Raw genomic sequence first — 19,482 nt, 5'->3', positions numbered from 1 at the left:
TCGGACTTGCTGATCAGAAGGTTGGCAGTTCAAATCCCCGCGACAGGGTGAGCTCCCGTTGCTTAGTCCCTGCTCCTGCTAACCTAGCAGTTTGAAAGCACGTCAAAGTGCAAGTAGATAAATAGGTACTGCTCTGGCGGGAAGGTAAACGGCGTTTCGGTGCGCTGCTCTGGTTCGCCAGAAGCGGCTTAGTCATGCTGGCCACATGACCCGTACACATGACATATACGCCTGCTCCCTTGGTCAATAAAGTGAGATGAGCGCCACAACCCCAGAGTCGGGCATGACTGGACCTAATGGTCAGGGGTCCCTTTACCCTTTACCTTTACCACATACGATTATATCCTGTTCTGTAGCCAAGCTGAATGAAGTTGTGTGGTGCAGAGTGTGGCATAACTTTTTCATAGATAAGGGTTACTTCTGTTTCATGAAGCAACCTGGAAACATATATCTCAGCAGAGGCCTATACATAACTCTGGGGGTAGCAGCATGTTAGGAGGCAGACCCAACTCCTCTTCAGCTACCATTGCAGGATCCTTCCCCACACATTACCAATGGATTTTGGTACTTGTATACATATATTTCCTTAGGAAATGGTTCCCAAAGTCTCTCCTCCCCTTCTGAGTTCCAGATCGTGTTTCAGCCTGAGCTTTCATTTTAAATGTAGTAGACTAAAACAAACAGAATTTGAAAGATGAGTTAATCCAGGATTGTCTCAGTCAGCAGTTATAATTGCTATTGTATGTGCATGAGGTTGTGCCACAAGGAGGCGGTGTTTAGCTATCGGTATTAAAACAGACATTAAGCAGGTCTTGCCAATGCTAGGGGAATACTTGATAGGGATGGGGGAGAAATTCAGTTTTGCTTGTATCTTGATAAGAAACCACCTAATTCACACTTCTCAAACAATTGAACCAAAACAGGGCTAACCATTTCAATTTTATACTTCTCCAATTTTTGTGATGCAATTCTCCAGTCAAACAGTGCATACAAAAATGCATGTATTCCAGGAAAGTCTCCGCAAAAATGTATATATTAGCAAAAACAGCATATATAATGCATAAATATTAGGGGAAATTGTGCACAAAAATGTGTAGAGGACAACAGTCTGGCAAAGGCTGTGTCATAGGAAAGCATATATGGCAACATTATCTGGTTCTGGAATATGTGACATCTGAAAATATTTTTACTAAATGGGAATTCTGAGGGAAGAGCAGAGCTGTCAGATAGATTATTCAAATAAGACACTACTGAGAACTTGCGACTGTAGCCTGCCCCTGCCTCTACATGGTTTAGTTTAGTGTTTGCATCGCAAGATTACAGTTTGCTTGTCTTGCAATGCACCCAGGCTGTCAAACCAGAATTAAGACTGACATTTGCCTGTAAAGTTAATCTCCATAACCAGGACATGCACAATTTATTGATGAGGAGGAGTGGGGCGGGGGGGGAATAAAATGTCACACCTGTTTTTGCTTAGCAAAATTGTAGACATGAAGCACTTTTCAGTGTAAATAAATCAGATCATGTCTCTCTAGAATCCAGCAGAGTTTTATTGTTTGATTAATCTTGGCATTATTTTTAGTTACAGGCAGTTGCTTTGCTGTCTCACTCAGGAAGGCTTTGTGACACTTGCTGAAGAGCTGTGCGGCTGTGAGGGTGAGATAAAAATATTGAGTATTTATGTAGCATTTTTGAGCATTAGAGGTGCTTTGCATATATTAACTGAGTAATCCTTACAAGAACCATTGGGCAGAGCAATCCAAACCCCCAATCTGCCTGCACTGGAGGGGGCTTGGATGTGGCGGAGGTGTATTTCGGTCCCACTCTGCTCCGTGGAGTGCTGTGCTACATCTGCTAAAATCACAGGCAGGCAGCAGCTGCAACCAGCTGTATGCCTGCTGGTGGGAGCCAATGTAAGCCCCTCAAACCAGCTGTTTTGGGGAGGAGGGAACAAAGTGGCCAAACTCTCAGAACTCCTGCTAGTGGTGTGTTTGTGTGGAAATTTACCCATCTATTCTATTATAGAATCTGAGCTGAAAAAGGAAAGCTGAGTGAGCAACTGTTTGGGGAAAGGCTCCTGCATGGCATAGGAAGTATTAACAAAATAAAAAAAAATCCTTCCAGTAGCACCTTAGAGACCAACTAAGTTTGTTATTGGTATGAGCTTTCGTGCGCATGCACACTTCTTCAGATATATGCACACGGAAGCTCATACCAATAACAAACTTAGTTGGTCTCTAAGGTGCTACTGGAAGGAATTTTTTAATTTTGTTTCCACTACGGCAGACCAACATGGCTACCTATCTGTAAATAGGAAGTATTAATTGCACATGGCTTGAGGATGTGGGGAAGTAAAAAGATTAAAAATGAAGCTGTGCCATAAACGCCACAACAATGGACACAGCACATTTTATTCCTCTTACTGATCTGTACTGGATTCTCTAGTATAGCTTCAAATATAAATTCTGCAATGAGTATGGATGATCTTTTTCATATGTGGACTGAATTAACTCCTGGGTGTTTACTAATTCTTATGTGAAGATCCTGCCTGGTTTGATGGATGACAACATTGCTAATGTAAAGGTCACAATCAAACATTATTGATCCAAAAGACCATGCTGGCAGCAAACATTCCCCTAGGACTAGTTTTCTAAGACTCAACATAATAATGCTGGTAAATTGATAGTATAAAAGTGGAGTTAGGCTTGTGTATCTCATACGAATCTACAGGAAAACATATCAAAGGAGAAGGCTAAGAAAATGGATCCTCATGCAGCTGAACCATTATAACTTGATGCAATAATGTTTTATAACAAACAAACAAGCTATGGGTTCTAAAGAGAGGTACAGTAGCAGCAGAAAATAACCTGCAGCTCTGTAAGTGCCTCTGATCTATATATGAATATATGGTTTGGTATTCTGAGTTTCAAACTCTACCTCAAATCCTTTCCCCACATACCGCTGTGAAAATGAACATTCTGTGACATTACAGCAGTTCACTCACTAAAATTCACTGGCCAAGAATCTTTGCTATTCTATTAAGGGATAGTCTACAATTTTATTTTAATTGGTAAAAACAGTTCCAAGACAAACAGGCTAAATTTGAAATGTTTGCAGCATCCATGAAAAAAAGGAACATTTCACAATGTTCCAGTTCTAACACTAATAGTTCAGCCTTTTTCAAGATTACCTATCTTGAAGCTTGGAATTTCTGAATATTGAAAATGGGAGTCATATGTGCCACTCCTGCAGATCATGTCCTCGTGGTATTCCTGCGCATAAAAAAGTCCTGGACCTGTGCTTCCTTTCATTCCCCTTCCACTCCCCCTCTGGGACAGAAATCTTTCCCAGCCATATGTGGAGACATCTGGGATCTAACCTGGGACTTTTATGCATGCAAAACATGTACTGTACGACTGAGATGTCCAATCCACCATGCCTCACCCTGCATTGACAAGGTCTCCAGACCTGTAGGTTGCAGTATATGTTTGTAGGGATGTGTATAGATGCTAGGAGAGGATATATTTATTAATTACTATCCTTCTTTTCTCATGTTTGTGAGTTCAGTAAAGTGCATGCCTTTGCAGCTTAAAAGGGAAGTTGCATTCTCCTGGTATTTCCCCCTTTTCTCCCCCTTAAAACAACAATCACACAAACAGTCTGGTGAAAGGTAAAAGTAACATTTACTCACTCAGAATACTTGTTGAAGAGTAACAGATACAGCAGCTTTGTTCAGGCAGGCTTAAAATGGTAATTCGTTTACAAAGACATGCTTAAGTCTAGCTTAAGATGGTGTCTGAGCAATGGAGCTCAGACATGCAGATTGTCCTCACATTTCTGGCTTGGTGATGAGATGAAAAGGGAAAGGGTGAGAGGATGTGCCCATGCAGGTAAGGAGAATATATATGGCTATGCCCTCCCCCTGTCAAGACACAGTGTGAGCAGGGGCGTCTTGCCCATAGAGGCAAGTGGTGCGGGGTGCCAGGGCGCCAAGTTCTGGAGGGCGCCAGGGAAGAGGAGGAGGATGGACGCGGCGCCTCCCAGCATCAGCTCGCCACCCTCACCCCAACCCGCCATGCTGTGCTGAAGCAGCTCCACACCCAGAGCCTCTGCTTGCCATGGCCACCATGGCATGGGAGCCAAGGAAGAGGCGGAGGCTGGGTGCGGTGCCTCCGGGGAGCAGCTCGCCGCCTTCGCCTGCCTCGCTGAAGCAGCACCGTGCCCAGAACCTCCGCCTCTTCCTAGCCAGAGGAGCCACCCTCCAGCCACTGCCTGCCTCCTCCAGCCCTGCAAAGCTGCCAGCAGTGCTGTAAAAAGGTCAGCAACTCTGGGAAGTGGGGGGGAGGGCTGCCGGAGGGATCTTTGCACCACTGCGCTGGATATGCTTAAGACAGCCCTGAGTGTGAGTGGCCCTCAGAGTTCTAGCAAATTTACAGGAAAGCTTTGTGAGCTTCAGCTCCTATCATGTGCCTGTCTAGAAAACATGCATTGTCTACCAACGTTTGACTGCACTGTAAATATCCCATGCTGTTGTGTGCAGATTGCAGTAGCATTGCACGTGTGCTTTATCTTGCTCTTAGTGTATTGCGGTTTGCAGCCTCACATAGCTTCTGAACTCTCCTAGGCCCTTAAGCTACATTGACTGCATGCAGCATGAAGCCAGTTAACCCTCTATCTGCACTTTTGTGGCTTCCAGCAAGAATGTCAGAACTGTTAACTTATTTTCCTGTGCAGTCAACCACAGAGAAAATCTGCCTGAACAAGCCTTCTTCTTTAAATTGTTGAAGGACAGTCAGTGTTTGCTGATAATGTGGCATTAGTGCTATCAAGTACACTGAGAGACTTCTAAATTTACTTAGGTCTTGTAAAAAATGTTAACTTCCATAACCAAGTGTCGATCATTTAAGGTACAACAGAGTTGCATTACCAGAGAAGAGGTAGTTATGATGGAGCACAACGGCGTATGTGCCAGCACAATGTCCCTTGTCCCCTTCTGCAAATGTCATGGGTTTGCTCAATATAAAGGAGCAGTACAACAGAGTTAGGTCAGCAGTGTATCAGTTAACAAGCCACTGTCACTGGACAAATGTACACGAAACAGAAATTGGGTAGGCAGGTATGATGAAAGGTTGGAGCAAGATAGAACAATTTCAGAATGATTCAGCAAGATGGGGCCTTCTGTGTGGGTACACAAAGCACTCATATGGTATGTATACATGCCCAGCCAGCCTTGCACAGGATATTACTTTTAACTCGGCAAAAGCATGCTCTTCTGTGTGCTGTTGCTGCTGGGCATATATTTATGGCCAGGGTCCCAGATAATGAAAAAATATTAACACTTAAAGCCCACCTTAGCCATTTATCTCAACAAATAGCTAACAGATAAGGGAGCAATCTGCCTCCAAATGGAATGCTTACCGCTTGATCAAAGGGGAATAGAGCAAGAATGTGGTGTACATTCAGCACATTAATTTGCCAAGCATCATTGCTTAGGAAAACAGGTTGCTCCAGCATAACTTGTTTAGGAACTAACTGATCACAGTATTTGCCACTAAGAATTTCCGAGGCTTAGGGGACCTTCACTTCCCCTTCCATGGTGGCACATGGCGTGACTGAGTAAATGAAAGCTCTTTCTGAGGTGCACCTTACACACTCCTGTTCTCCAATTGTGCATTCCATGACTTTATTGGTCTAATAGGATCATGGGAAGCTATGTGTCCATTAGCACATATTTTTTTTCAGCTCTGGCTTTGCATGGTCATAGGCAGGTCTTTCAGATTCCTTGCTATATTATCCTTTTAACTGTCGGTGCCAGGAATTGAACCTGGGAGTCTGAAGGCAGCCCTGTATAGGGAAGCTTTTTAATGTGCAATTTTTTATTATGGTTTTATATATGTTGCAAGCCACCCAGAGTGGCTGGGGCAACCCAGTCAGATGGGCAGGGTATAAATAATAAAATCATTATTATAATTTATTATTTCTGCATGCAAAAACATCTGTGTGCAGATACTCCCCACCACCACCACCATCTTCCTGTTCCTGCTGTAGACAGGTGATTAGTTCATGTGGTCCCTCCTAGCCCCACCGTGGTATAATCACATCCACCTCTGACCCAAGTTTTGTACTTGCCCTCGGTGAACCCTCTTCCCTGCCATTTCTTATTTTATGCTGATTAATAGCAGATTAAATAATCAATAGTTGACCAGGATATTACTTTTCTATTTTTCAATTTCAAGAATTCTGCTGGTTCTTTCTCTGGACAACTGTGTTTATGGCTTGTATAATGGGTAGAGATCAGAAGGGTTGTGATCCTATTCCCCGCAATGCAGTGAATAGCCCTTGAATAGTGAATTGCTTAGCAGATTCTTTGCATCTCTTCCAAAAGTGCAGGCAGTGGTTCTCTCTCCAATGCATTTACATAGGCAGCCCAACTCCTGGGAAACTTGGCACCCCAGGGGTTTGCCTGATTTGCCTCTAGGGTTGGAGCAATCCTAAACATATCACCAAGGACCACAGCGGCAAAAGCTAAGACTCAGTGTGTGTGTATCCAGAGGGAGAGCAACACCTTCCCCAAGAGAAAGGTAGTTAACAAAGGAATGATAAAACTAGTTCTGGCTATTGATTTATTTTTATTTTGACATTGATACACCACTTGATTGCAACAATACCTCAAAGCAGTTTGCAAAAAGAATACATGTGTTCAATGAGCAGCTACTGCAGAGCTTTCAAAACTGTGTGTTGTGACATTAGTATGTTACTGCAGTGTGCAAGTGTGTTGTGCAAACATTCCCCATGCTCCTCCTGAGGCTGAAAGGGGGTTAGTTGAACCTCTGGTTTGCTAGTGAAATTGAACTACTGTGTTGCAAAATGATGCATGTCTAAAAAGTGTGCCACCAACATAAACAGTTTGGAAGCTCTGAACTACTGTGTAGTAGAGAATGACCAAGTGCTTGATTTTCACTCACTAACTGCAGCGGGTGAAACTTCCATCCAAATATTTGAATGTTGTAAACGAAGTGGAGAAATATCAAACCTGTTAATATGTGAACATCTTTTGGCATGGCCCACGAGCTTCAATTCTTCTGGGGCTTTTAGATCTTCTCTCCATGGGCATAGCCAAAAAATATTTTTTTTTGGGGGGGGGAGCAGCCAAAGTTGTTGAGCTTTATTTAGGAAATCAAAGTTGTCAAGCTTTTCAGGGGAAATAACAGGTCAAGATACCCCATGAGTAAGACATTGCAGGGGGGCAGACTTCTTCTGGGGGGGGGCATTAAGTACTTTCAATGCTTTTCAATAATATTTGTGGATCTATGCTTCTCTTCCTGTAGGGCAGTGGTGGGGAAATTGCAGTTCACATATACTGCTAGACATATATTGCTAGTGATAGCATCCATCACTCCTGGTTGTGCTGGCTGGAGCTAATGGGAGTTGGGAGTCCAATAACATCTGGAAGACCACAGGTTCCAGAACCCTATTCTAGGGCACAGGGGCTGACTTTCTCATTTTGTATTGGCCTTCTGCCTAAACCTTTTTTTTTTAATCAATTACTTTATGGTCTCTCTTCTTTGGAAAACTGGGAGAAAATAGAAAAGGGAAGTAAAGAAACATGACCCTTGACTAATAATGAAATTCTACAGCTAGAGAAACTGTGTGGCAATGGATCAAACTCATCATAGGAATCATTCAACAAGCTTCCAAGTACATAATGTTCATAGAAGGCAAAAACAAAATCTGAAGTGAAACCCTGCAGCTGTATATAGGCCAGAACTGTACCAGTTCTGTCATTATTCACACCTATCCCATTTGTATCCAGTGCAGAAAGAGAAGATCGCAGCTAGGAGATTCAGGGCCAGCTGCACTGTTAGTTCGCATCACTTGTCACTAGGGTAGAACATAATGGGGAGAGCTTCGTAATGTGTGGTTGTTGTCCTTCTCCTAACCTAGTACGTGTTCTGCAGTTTCTGACTGAGTGGACTTCTATTTGGGTGGAGAGTTTATCTCTTCTTCTTCTTCTTTTTGGCAGAGCTGAAATATAAGATCTGGGTCTGTTTTTATACACAAGGTGGTAACAATTAATGGAACATAAGAACATAAGATCCTCACTGGATCAGACTAAAGGCCTATTTAGTTTAACATCATGTCTCTTCCAGTGGCCAACCAAATGCCTATGGGAAATGCAAAAGTAGGACATGAGGCATGATCTCACATTTCTGATTCTGGAGTTTAATTGATAGCGTTTTCCTTGACAAACCACCCTAATTCAGAATACTAAGAAAGCACATGCCAAATGCAAGTGTGGATGGGCCCATTGTTGGCCATCACATCTTGTGCTCCTAAGTCCACCCTGATCCAGTAGGAATGCTATCTCAGTTTCCACAGAACTATAGACAGCTCTGCACATGAGTGAGCTCCATGTAAAAAATGGATGGTTTTCCCCCTTTCAGTGCTCCCCGCCACATGTTAAGGAGCACCTTATATCTGATACAACACTTGTATGAACATGTCTTTGAAAATTAACCTCTAAACAGAAGAAGATGCAGGTATTTTAACATATAGATAACTACTTACTTAAAAAAAACACCTTCAGGTAAAATGTAAATATCCTGTAAGTCACAATGCAGAGGATTTGACTAACCAGCTAGCATTTCTGTTGTTCCAGTAACTTACAGCAAAGTTACACATCACATTACAGTTGTTTGTAAGGATAGTTCAATGGCAGCTATTCTGCAGCAGAGTGTTCTTGAGAAGGGACAATTTGCCCCCAAGGAGCAGCAACCTTTTCCCACCTGTTGCTTTCCCCTGAAACTCTTCCCCAGTGTTCCAGACTAATGACTGCTTTGCAAATGGGGCTGAAAGTCCACCAAGAGGCATAAGTTTGAAGGAGGAATTTTAAAGTTATAAGGCAAAGAACAAAAATGTGATTAGCAAGTTATATCCCTTTCATCATCTGGGAGCTACTTTCCTTCAGTGGATTTAAGAAGCCAATAGCCTCACTAAGAGTTGTCTGCAAGATATCCGTTTTTGGTTAGGATGCCTTTCAAAGCATAGACCTAAACAAAATTTAGGACCCTGCTGGTTTAAGAGCATCTTTCACACTTACCTGTCTAATTTAGGACCAAGGGGGCTCAACAAGACTGGAAGAGAGATCTTTTAAATCTTTTATTAGGAACCAAATGCTAAGATTAAAAACAGAATTATATTCTTACATTATGACTTCTGGATTAAGATAGCATCACTACTAAAATCCTTTGCATTGGTGGAGTCCAAAGATGTGCCGGTACCATGAATCTGTTGGTGCAAAGGGGGAAATTAGCAGAGGTGTGTATGGGTGAGGCAGGATAGTGGAGATTAATTTGAAACCTTAGTCACAAACCTATGCTTGTCCAGAGGCCATCACTGCTCTAGAAGTCTGTATCAAGGTGACGAACCTGTGGCCTCCAGATGTTACCAGACTACCACTCTCATCAATGGCTCTGCTAGCTGGGGCTTATGGGAGCTGCAATTCAACATCTGGAGGGCCACAGGGTAGCCCCCCTCAATCTATGTGATTTCTTAAGTTGGTTTTCTTTCAAAATGTTGTTACAAAATGGTTGTTGGTGGCTAGTGTTGTCTCTTCCATCTCCACATGTTTTCTTTCCTCCCTTAGTGACTTCTTTCTCTGCTACCGCTTTATAAAGGTTAAACTATCACAAGATTAAACAAATCTGGTGTGATGGCACACAAAGGGAAGCAAAGCCACAGGTGTTATTTCATAGGCCTGGAGCAGGGGACAGCACTGTTCTTTTAAAAAAGAAACCCCCCTTTCATCGCATACACATAACAGTTTGACAAAGCCTCTTTTTAGAAGCTTCTTGTCATGCTCATCCTATATCCAAATAAAATAAAGATACCTCTCTCTCTCCCTCTCTCTCTCTGTGTGTGTGTGTGTCTGGAAAGACTGAACTAAATCTCTTCAGTAGTAGTCTTGATTTACAGTGCTAAAGATATACTTACAATATACCCAGTGTCAAGTGTTACTTTTCCCTTTTGTCCCAAGCTCAAAGATCTGTCATTCTCAGTAATAAGAAGGTTCATGGCCTAGTTTAAAAGGGGAATAGCAATGTTCAACAAAAGCCCCCTGCCCCCCATAAAGATATGTTCTTCTTCAACCAGAACTTCTCAGTCCTGAGGACTGAATAAAAATGTTTCTGGGACAAAAAAGGGTTAGTATCAACACTCTGAATTGTGCTTGGAAATGTACTAGGAGCCAAAGTAGATATTTTAGGACCAGTGTTATATGGTCCCAACGGCCACTCCCAGTCATCAGTCTGGCAGCTGCATTCTGGATTAACTGGAGCTATTTTCTGGACTAGAGGGCAGTTTGAATTTTTCATCTGGTCAATCCATAGAGCATAGTCTCCAGAAAACATTTTCTGTAGAAAATGGCAGGAAATATATAAAGACTATTGAGAGTTAAAAAATAAAACCCAAATTCTGTTATTTGGTTTTGGCTACCTACACAACGCACTGGTCCTTGTTTGTGGAAAATGTTTTGTTGTGCACAATGGGTTTAAAAGATATATTTGGGGTTCACACTGCCTGTGGGCATTGGCAAATGCTTTCCCAAGTTTGCACATAAGAATGAATATGTAAATCTACAGGCAGGCATATGCTTAGTGTGGCCCTGTTTCCCAAAGGTCCTAAGGGCTTTTCTTTGGCACAAGCAAGCTTGCGTCATCTGTAATTATTTGCATGCACAGCAAGCACACCTGTTCTCTGCTTGTTGCAGACTGTGGTCTGGCTTTCACAGGCAATTTTTGACAGCTTTGATTAGATGGCTCTCTCATCTTTTCTGATTTCTGGTTCTAAGAGCTAGAGAGTTAAAGGCATAGAGATTTACCTTCCCAGAATTTCTGGAATACATGCTTTTTGCAATATATATGCAGTGCAATTACATATGTATGGCTGCAATCTCTGTTACTTACCTGAGTTAGTTTCTGGCTGCTGGCACATGCCTTTTATAGCTGATAACACTGACGTTGTACTGTGGGCTACTCGACATTTTACCTTCAGGTAAAAACTCTACATACTTTGTATATCCCACATGAGGGAAGGGCTGCAGCTCAGTAGAAGATCACCTGGTTTCCACATGCAGAAGGTCCTAAGTTGAATTGCTGACATCTCCAGGTATGGCTGTGAGAGACACTTGCCTGAAATCCTGGAAAATTGCTACCAGTCAGTTGGCAATACTCAATTAGCATGGTCTGACTTGTTGTAAGGTAGCTTGCTATATTACTAAGTACAGTACTCAAGAAAGGACAATTGCACCCATGCAGAAACATTCGTGCCCTGGCATATCTGTGTTGCAATCCAAAATCCTCCCCAAATCAATGGGAATCTCCCAGTGACTTGGAATGATTCGAAGCTATGCCCATTGCAGAAGGCAATTCTAAACTATTGAAGATTTATTTCCCACATGGACACTTTACTTAGAAACATATGATGATGCACCCAGGTACCTACCTACCCACCCTCACTGTACCTCCTTTTTTTTACTGTGCAAATGTTGAGAAGCAATTTTTGAGCTTTTAGTCCTCATATACATGTCTCTGGCAGGACCTGGACAACACATCCCTTGAGGCCGCTAGCGATCCATACCTGCTCTTTTAGTGCATGGTTGCTCATATGTTGCCCACAGCACACGCCATTACTTCCGACATTTTGGGTAGGTAGGGATGATTCCATTAAAAGCAAGCTCTGGAGAGGAAAGGCGTGGCTTAGTTTTAGGAGCAAGTGTTTAATCTGTGCCGTTTTTTGCTGCTTGGATTTGTATTGCTCTTTAAATTCATGCCTGTTCTATATTTTTTTTTATGTGCATTGTAAACTGCCAGAGATCTATGAGTGGTATCTATAAATGCATAACATGAAATAAAATAATAAATATATAGGACCCAAATACACTCCGACTCAAACCTAGAGGTGCAAATGGGCTAACAGAAAAATGAATGGGGAGAAGCACCCTATCCCTCTTAACTTATCCACTTGGCGAGCCTGGCCCCAGGCACTTCATGCTTCCAGCGCTGGCTCCCCTTTCTGGGTCTGCGCACACGCGCTTTCCTCTGGAGCGCATTCTACGCGCTTACTCAGCAACTGACCTCTGCACGTGCACCCACGACCATTTCCTGTTCGTCCCTCCTCTTGCAGAAAGGCGCGCGTGCAGCTCCAACTTACCCCACCTCAACAAACACACACACACACACACACACACACACACACACTGCACGCTCCAGGCCCAACTCATCGCGCTGGGCAACCTTCCGGTTCTCCTCGAGTACGAAGCCGGATCGCCGCTTCTCGCGCGTACAATTCGGACTCCAAAGGGCGCGCGAGAAACTGGAGCTTCTGCCCCGCACATGCCGCCGGGATCTCCAGCCACGTGCCTCCGTCCGCTACCCTTCCGGACGCTACCTGTTGGGCCCGGCGTTCGCTGGGCCCTGGAGCCAGAGGCGGGAGAGAGCCCCTCCACGCCTCATTGTCCCGCCTCCCGCGCCAGAGGTGGCACATCTGGCTGCTCACGTGACTCATCTGGTCCCTTAAGTCACTAGTCTGAGGAGGCAGCTGTCACCATAACAACCAGATCCAAATGGGGAAGCGGTCTGCCGCAGCCCCCCAGATAGGGAAGCCGCGGGGGCGGGCGGGGGTCGAAAGAGAAAAGGCCCCCGAAGCGCCATGCTGCTTCAGCATCTGCGGCTGAGCAGGGGCAAGGGCAGCCGGATGACACCCATCCCCATCCTCTCACATTGCCTAGGCAAGGTAAAATCCACGGAGCGAGCCTGGCAGGAGTAGGAAGGGAGAGGCGAGAGCGCGCGCGAGGGGGGGGGGGAGAGAAGAGAAGAGACACAAAGGGAGACGCGAGGAGGAATCCGAGAGAGGAAGAGCGGAGGGGGAGGGATTACCGAGGGAATCAACCTGAGCTCCCCGAGAGGAGAGAGCAGCAGAGATCTCCCATCCTGCTCGCGCAAGGGGCAGCCGCTCCCCAATCATTTCCCTCCACCCCACGATGTAGATGAAGCCCAAGTGAAGGCAGCATCTCTGAGGAAGAGGAGACAAAGGGGGATTCTGGAGCCAAAGTGACTGCGAGAGGGAAGGAGAGGAAGGTCTAGGGGAGAGAGAGGGAGGGGCGAGCCCAGCCCCTAGCCCCTGCTCCCCTCCCCTTCCTTACCCCGCCCTGGCCGGCGGCACAAACCCACAGATCCCTCCAGCTGTTGTCATCTCCCAGCTGTTGGCTGCTGCCTTCTGATGCCATGGGGAACAGCTTCTCCAGCATCCCAGCGCTGCCGAGAGGCAACCCTAGCCGGTTCCATAGAGTCCATCACCAGCATCTCAATCTCAAAGGTAAGAGAGGCACAGCGGTGTCTTAAATTTGTTGTTTAGAAGTGTGGAAAGAAAGATGATGCTCATCTTCCTGTAAAGTTTGGACAGCTCATTTTGCTCATCACTGGTGTGTCCTTGGCGTTCACCTGAACGTGCCATTTTTTTCTTTTGGCATTGTTTTGGTAATTGTTCTAAATCTACTCGAACACCCCACCCCTGCTGGTGAAGAAGGTTGTTCTTTCACTCTGGTGATTTTTAAGCACATGATGACTCTGAGAGTCTTGTACAATGTGGACTAGTTGCATTGCTTCCATAATACATCCCAGGAGGACAAAGGCAAATAGAGAGACCCTCTGATTCTTCTGAGGAAAAGAGGGAGGTTGTGATTGAAAGCAAGTCTCACAGCTATCATTGGGATTCACTCTTAAGTAAATGTGGTAAGGATCAAAGTGGTAGATGGATTGAAATCTGAGCATCCTTTGGTTGCAATTGTGAATAGGAGAAATAACACATTAATAAGGGCTTGAAGAAGAGGAGGAGGAAGGAGGAGGAGAGGGAAGTGTGTGAGATCTCAGGCAATATAAGTAGCTTCCAGTTTTTTACTTCTGAATGAGTGTGCTCTAGCTGCTGTTGTCTTGGTTACCCCATAAATGTCAGCTTTTGAAGTAGGAGGATCTAGTTTTAGGAAATGACATATTTTATGTGTATTTGTGGTACACTGGTATTGGTAGCTGTAGCTCAGAACTGATTACTATGATAATATTTCCTTATGTTGAAAAATGATCATTCTGGGTTGTTTGTATGTAGATTAGTGGATTCTCTTGCAAAGTCAGAAGAGGATGAAGATTGAATTGCCTGTATCTGGCCTGCTATAGCTGCCCAACCCACAAACCAGTTAAGCCAGAGTATATTAGGAATGGGACCAACGTGACTCGAATCCAAGCATTCCTGGTTAATGGGTTTTTGAATTTAGCCACAAATTCTTGTTTTAGGAAGCATTCCCATCTGTTTTCTTGAGCCGGTATAAAATATTGTCATATTCAATGCTAAAACTGAAAGAAGAGTGATGCTTCAATAGCCACAGTTGTGTTGTTCTTTTAGATCTTTTTCAGGTGTGTTGCTTCATCCTGCATGCCATAAGATTTGTATCATTTTCAGTTTGACAAATGAGAAACACTATACAAGGACTGTGGGTTCCAGATTGTTTTGGAAAACACTTCATTTATAAATTGTTATAAATGGAAATGTGATTTTCTTCTCATCACCTGATAACACTATTTCATGTCCTCAGTATTGTTAGCCATAGTTTTTTTGCCCAATTCTGCAGATGATGGCCAAGAAGACATACAGCCACAGCACAGACTGAGTCAGACAGAAATTCAGGGCAGACAATTGCTGTGTTTAAAATTAGATGTGTAAGGAGGGGGCAGCCGAATCTTACCGAGAGTCCCATCATTCCCTATCAACGCAAATGTGAAAGCACAGACGATGCCGCAGTAGTTGGTATTCAATTGTAAACTGCCAAAAAGGGTTTATCTTAAGAACAAGGCTGTCAGCCGGAAATTTATCACTGGCACAAACTTAAACAAAATTCAAGATTTGTAGGCAGAGTGAGCACATCCTCATAATTTGTTACAGATAGTTTAAGCCATGATATCAAATATTAAAGATATCAGATCACCTGATTCCACTTTGTTTCATATGGCATGCTTGGTTTTGGTTTTCACACCCCACCCCATTTTAACTGGGCTTGGTTGCTATGGCTGTCACTCCTGCTGACAAAACAAACAAAATGGTTCTTGCGTAGCCTAAATACTATAATGATTGAAATTATTGAAATGGAGAGTTAACTAGGCTTTGCCTTTTGTCCTTAAAAAAAATAAAAACACAAAAAAACCCCATCCTGCCAAGTAACTGCCAGGGACAATATGTGCTTTTCCTGTATTTTTGAAAGAAGATTGCCTCAGGTCCTACATTTACATGCAGAATAAACAAGCTTGATTAGATTTGACAGGTTCCTGTAAAATGCTTTGGAGGCACAGCAGCACAAAAAGTATGAATGTCACACTGTTTTGTTACATTTTGGGGACGTATATTTTAACTGAAGATTCATTTCACTTTAACCCCTTTCCCTAACAATCTTTCCAATTGGGAGAGATGCAGAAGAACTCATTGTTTTGGCAGCCTCTGGATCCTTGTTATCTTTAAAAGAAGGTAGCCAAGTGGATCTGATGTAGTCGAAATAAATAAATAAATAAATGTCCAGTAGCATCTTAGCTTTCGTGTGCATACACACTTCTTCAGATACTTCTTCTTAGTTGGTCTCTAAGGTGCTACTGGACAATATTTTTATTATTTTATTTATTTCGATCCGTAAAAGAAGATATTCTTGTTCCTCTGTAGATGACCTCACCATAACTCGGTAGCCATTATTGGCTTTTCTTTTGCGCTTACCATTGTGAATGCTGAAAGAGTTCCATGCCTATAAAAGCTGTATGTAGTGGCCAAGAGATGGAGACACTACAGTCCATTCAATCTTCCAGATGAAAACATAGCACCACCTTTCCCAGTTGAGTCTTTTTCGCCCGTTCCTTTTCCAGTATATCTGAAATACTTGAGAGAGGGCCAGCCACTGCCTGATCCATGATTTTCTAATAGCCCAAACCATTAAAGATCATCCAGTTCTGGTGGCATGATGATAATAATGAATGCCATTTGATGACTGGGTGATTTTCAGCTTATTGTTAGTACAACTGATGTTTCAGAGCAATTTGCTTATTTGAATCCTAACCATATCATGCCTATGCTGTACATTCTTCTTGTAAATTAAGGTTTATTTCAGCTTTCTTCAGGAGAAGCATATTACACTTCCTAGATCTGGGTCTTAAGGGAGGTTAGTAGGGGCATTTGCTTGAGCCCCTCTGCTAAACGTTAACACAGGAATGGGGAACTTGTAGCTTTCCAGTTGTTACTGGATTACAACTATCATAATCCATATATCAATTGCACTTGCTGGTTGGGGCTGATGGGAGCTGCAGTCCAACAACATCTGGAGGGCCACACGTTCATACTTGCTGTAGCCAAAGGGAAGTAAGCTGGGTTTGCTAGGAAACCTCTTAACAGGAATAAGCCAGACTGTGTCATGTGATGCTGCTCAACCTGTGTAAAAAGTTATGGATTAGACTTGCTTACCAATTGGTAAATACCTGTTTTGTGTGAATGACCACTTGTGTGTCTGTCATGGCTTTTCCTTTTCCGGGTCCTGTTGGATTGGATCCAGTAATAGTCTACCTTGCTGCACTACATGTTTGATAGAAAGGCTGAGCCCATACAGAATATTAATGTACCATGTCATTCTTCTTCTACACATCTGCACATGTAGTCAAAGTAGACTCATCGCTTGGCAGTATGACCAGACAGCTCACTCCAATACAATTTGAACAGCTATATGGGCAGAAGTGGTGGCCCAGAAATTCACTTACCAGTTTACCATTGGCAAAGACATTTTTCTGTTCTGGTGAGATTCTGTCCATCTTCTTTCAAGTCACTAGGAGAGAGGAGGAATCTCCCCGACCCTTGTACTCAGACTGAGAGTGAGAGTCCTGGCTTTTCTCCAGGCTTGGGAGAAGGGCAAGGAATGTCATCAACTCAGTCTGAGTCTCTCTGTAACTCAGGGGAAATAGGGAAGAAGGATGGGGCTTGTCCCTGCAGACATGTTGTGTCTTGAGGATCCTCAGAACACCTCCAACTCAGCGCTTTATTAACCTCTCCTCTAAGTAGGGTAAGGATGATGGGGAATACAAATTTTGGGTGAACCTATGTGTAAGGGTTCTCTTACTCCTCCTGCTGAATGTCCAGATGCGAGTAAACATTTTCTGGCTCTTTTTATCACTTTGAACATGGATAAAGAGAGAATGCAATGCATGCCACCAGATCTGTCATTCATGAACAAAAGGTTAAGATTTTATTTTATTAAAGAAAATCTAGGAGGATGTTACTGAGAGGTTATTGTGCAGATAAAATTAAAAAGCTTTGCGGTCTCGTGATTAATAAGAGTCTTGTATCAAGACTCTAGTCAGCTAGGTCCACTAGTGCTGATGCCCTTTCCAGGCTCCCTGCACTTAACAGCTTAGTATGAAGGCAAAAACTAAATTTCCCACAATGTTCTACAGTGATATTCCACCTGTGGCATTATAGGAAAATAAAATAGTGACTCCCAGCTGGTGGTGATCAAAGCACTTTGGTTGCTGCTACACCTGTCTATTGCTACTAGTACCAGATAAGCATGTGGGACCCACAAAAGTAGGAGGGGAGCTGTTGGAAGGCACTGCTGAGGACCCTCTTAAACCTGGAGCAAGACCTCTCATTTCCCTTTTAAAAATTCTTTCTCTAGCACCTGCAAGCTCTGGTACAGAATAACAGAATCAGTTTATGCTAGATAAACCAGTAATTGAGTATCCTGAAGGAGAAGGCTGACTATATCTACCAAAACCTGAATCACTCCAGGCCTAGCTATGAGGCAGGCTGAGTTATGGAAACCAGCTTTGGCTCAAATGTGCAGTGATGTCTGAGCCATCAAATTCCAAGGGATAAGAAGAAATGCTAGAGTGATACATATATTAATCTACTTAGGGGTGGTTTTTTTTTGTTTTTCTTTTGTTTTGGTTCCCCCTCTCTTTGCCTGCAATTCTACTCTGTTAAAAGTAGTGTATATAAAAAATGGTGCCTAGACATTCCATTGTGGTGACCATAGCCTATGTTTAAGGTGCCATTTGGCAAGTACCGTATTTTTCGCTCTATAGGACACACCAGACGATAAGTTGCACCTAGTTTGGGGTGGAGGAAGCAAGAAGAAAAAAATTCTGAACCCCAGAAGCCAGAACAGCAAGAGGGATCTAGCTTCTGGGATAGCCTCTTGCTGTTCTGGCTTCGGAGACAGCCTGGGAAGCCTCCGCAGGGCAGTGGGGTGCCTTCACCCCGCTGCCCTGCGGAGGCTTTGCGCAGCCATCCCCAAGCTAGAACAGCGAGATGGAGCTCTGCGCAGCGCTCCATCTTGCTGTTCTGGTTTCGAGGACAGCCTTTGAAGCCTCCGCAGGGCAGCGGGGTGCCTTCACCCCGCTGCCCTGCAGAGGCTTTGCACAGCTAACCCCAAGCTAGAACAGTGAGACGGAGCACTGCGCAGCGCTCCGTCTCCCTGTTCTGGCTTTGGGCTTACCTGCGCAGCCTGCATTCGCTCCATAAGACGCACACACATTTTCCCTTACTTTTTAGAAGGGAAAAAGTGCGTCCTATAGAGCGAAAATACAGTAGCTTATATATCTGAGTTTCTAAGACTGGGAGTGTGTGCTATTCTCCCATATAGAAAGCTAGATACAGATATATTAATGAATGGCAGGGGCTCTTTTGATGGTACAATGTATCTGTGTTTATGTTTTTAAATGAAAGTCACTCAGAGACCTTTGGAAGAGCGACACTATCATTCATTTTGTAAAAATGTGAGGAAGAAGGGAAAAAATACAGGATGGGGATAAGAGAAAGCAGGGATCAACAGGCAATTAGACAACTGTTTCTACATCAGGAGGTGATACATAAGTCATCAACAGAAAGGGGGGAAGTCCCAAATATATGAGTAAACATGCATAAGATTTGCCTCTAATAAAGGTTGTCTTTGTTCAAAATGAATGTATTACATATTTGGATTTTACAAGTAGAACAGCTCTTCATATTTGCTGTCTGAACTGCTCGAACAGTAACTTTGTTTTACTTTTGTTCAAACATACTACAGTGTTGGACTCTGCAGCTTGAGATAAACTATACAACTGGCTGGTTATCGGAATTAAAAGTTTTTAGCCTTTATAAACAGACCAGAGTAAATGTACAAATCTCAAATCCTGATAATACCCAATTAACAACTTTGCTTGCTTTCCTTCTGTTTAAACATGTTCAGGATTCCCATCAACAGCTTATTAAGATAAGGCTTGCAGGGAGTAAGTTGTCAGAATTAAAAGTTTTTAATTTATAAACTAGTTTTTATAGAACAAATAAACCCATTTAGCACTGAGCACTAGTGTTCTCCTCTAGTTGCAAAAAGAGAACATTGGGGCTAAATGATCAAGGTAAAGTGTAGAT

At 43.4% G+C, this 19,482-nt stretch overlaps 1 protein-coding gene across 1 annotated transcript in view; it reads left to right on the top strand.

Annotated features, from left to right (window-relative positions):
• The first annotated feature begins 12,250 nt into the window (after positions 1-12,250).
• The window catches only part of NEURL1 (neuralized E3 ubiquitin protein ligase 1), a 136,278-nt gene continuing 129,046 nt past the window's right edge, over positions 12,251-19,482 (top strand). Inside the window, exon 1 of the mRNA XM_053389314.1 lies at positions 12,251-13,374. Coding sequence (XP_053245289.1) covers positions 13,284-13,374 — 91 coding nt within the window. The 5' untranslated portion in view covers positions 12,251-13,283. The remainder of the gene's footprint in view (positions 13,375-19,482) is intronic.

The sequence above is a fragment of the Podarcis raffonei genome, chromosome 5, assembly GCF_027172205.1.
Source record: "Podarcis raffonei isolate rPodRaf1 chromosome 5, rPodRaf1.pri, whole genome shotgun sequence".
In the NCBI taxonomy this organism is placed as follows: Eukaryota; Metazoa; Chordata; class Lepidosauria; order Squamata; family Lacertidae; genus Podarcis; species Podarcis raffonei.
This window is presented reverse-complemented; position numbering and strand designations above follow the sequence as displayed.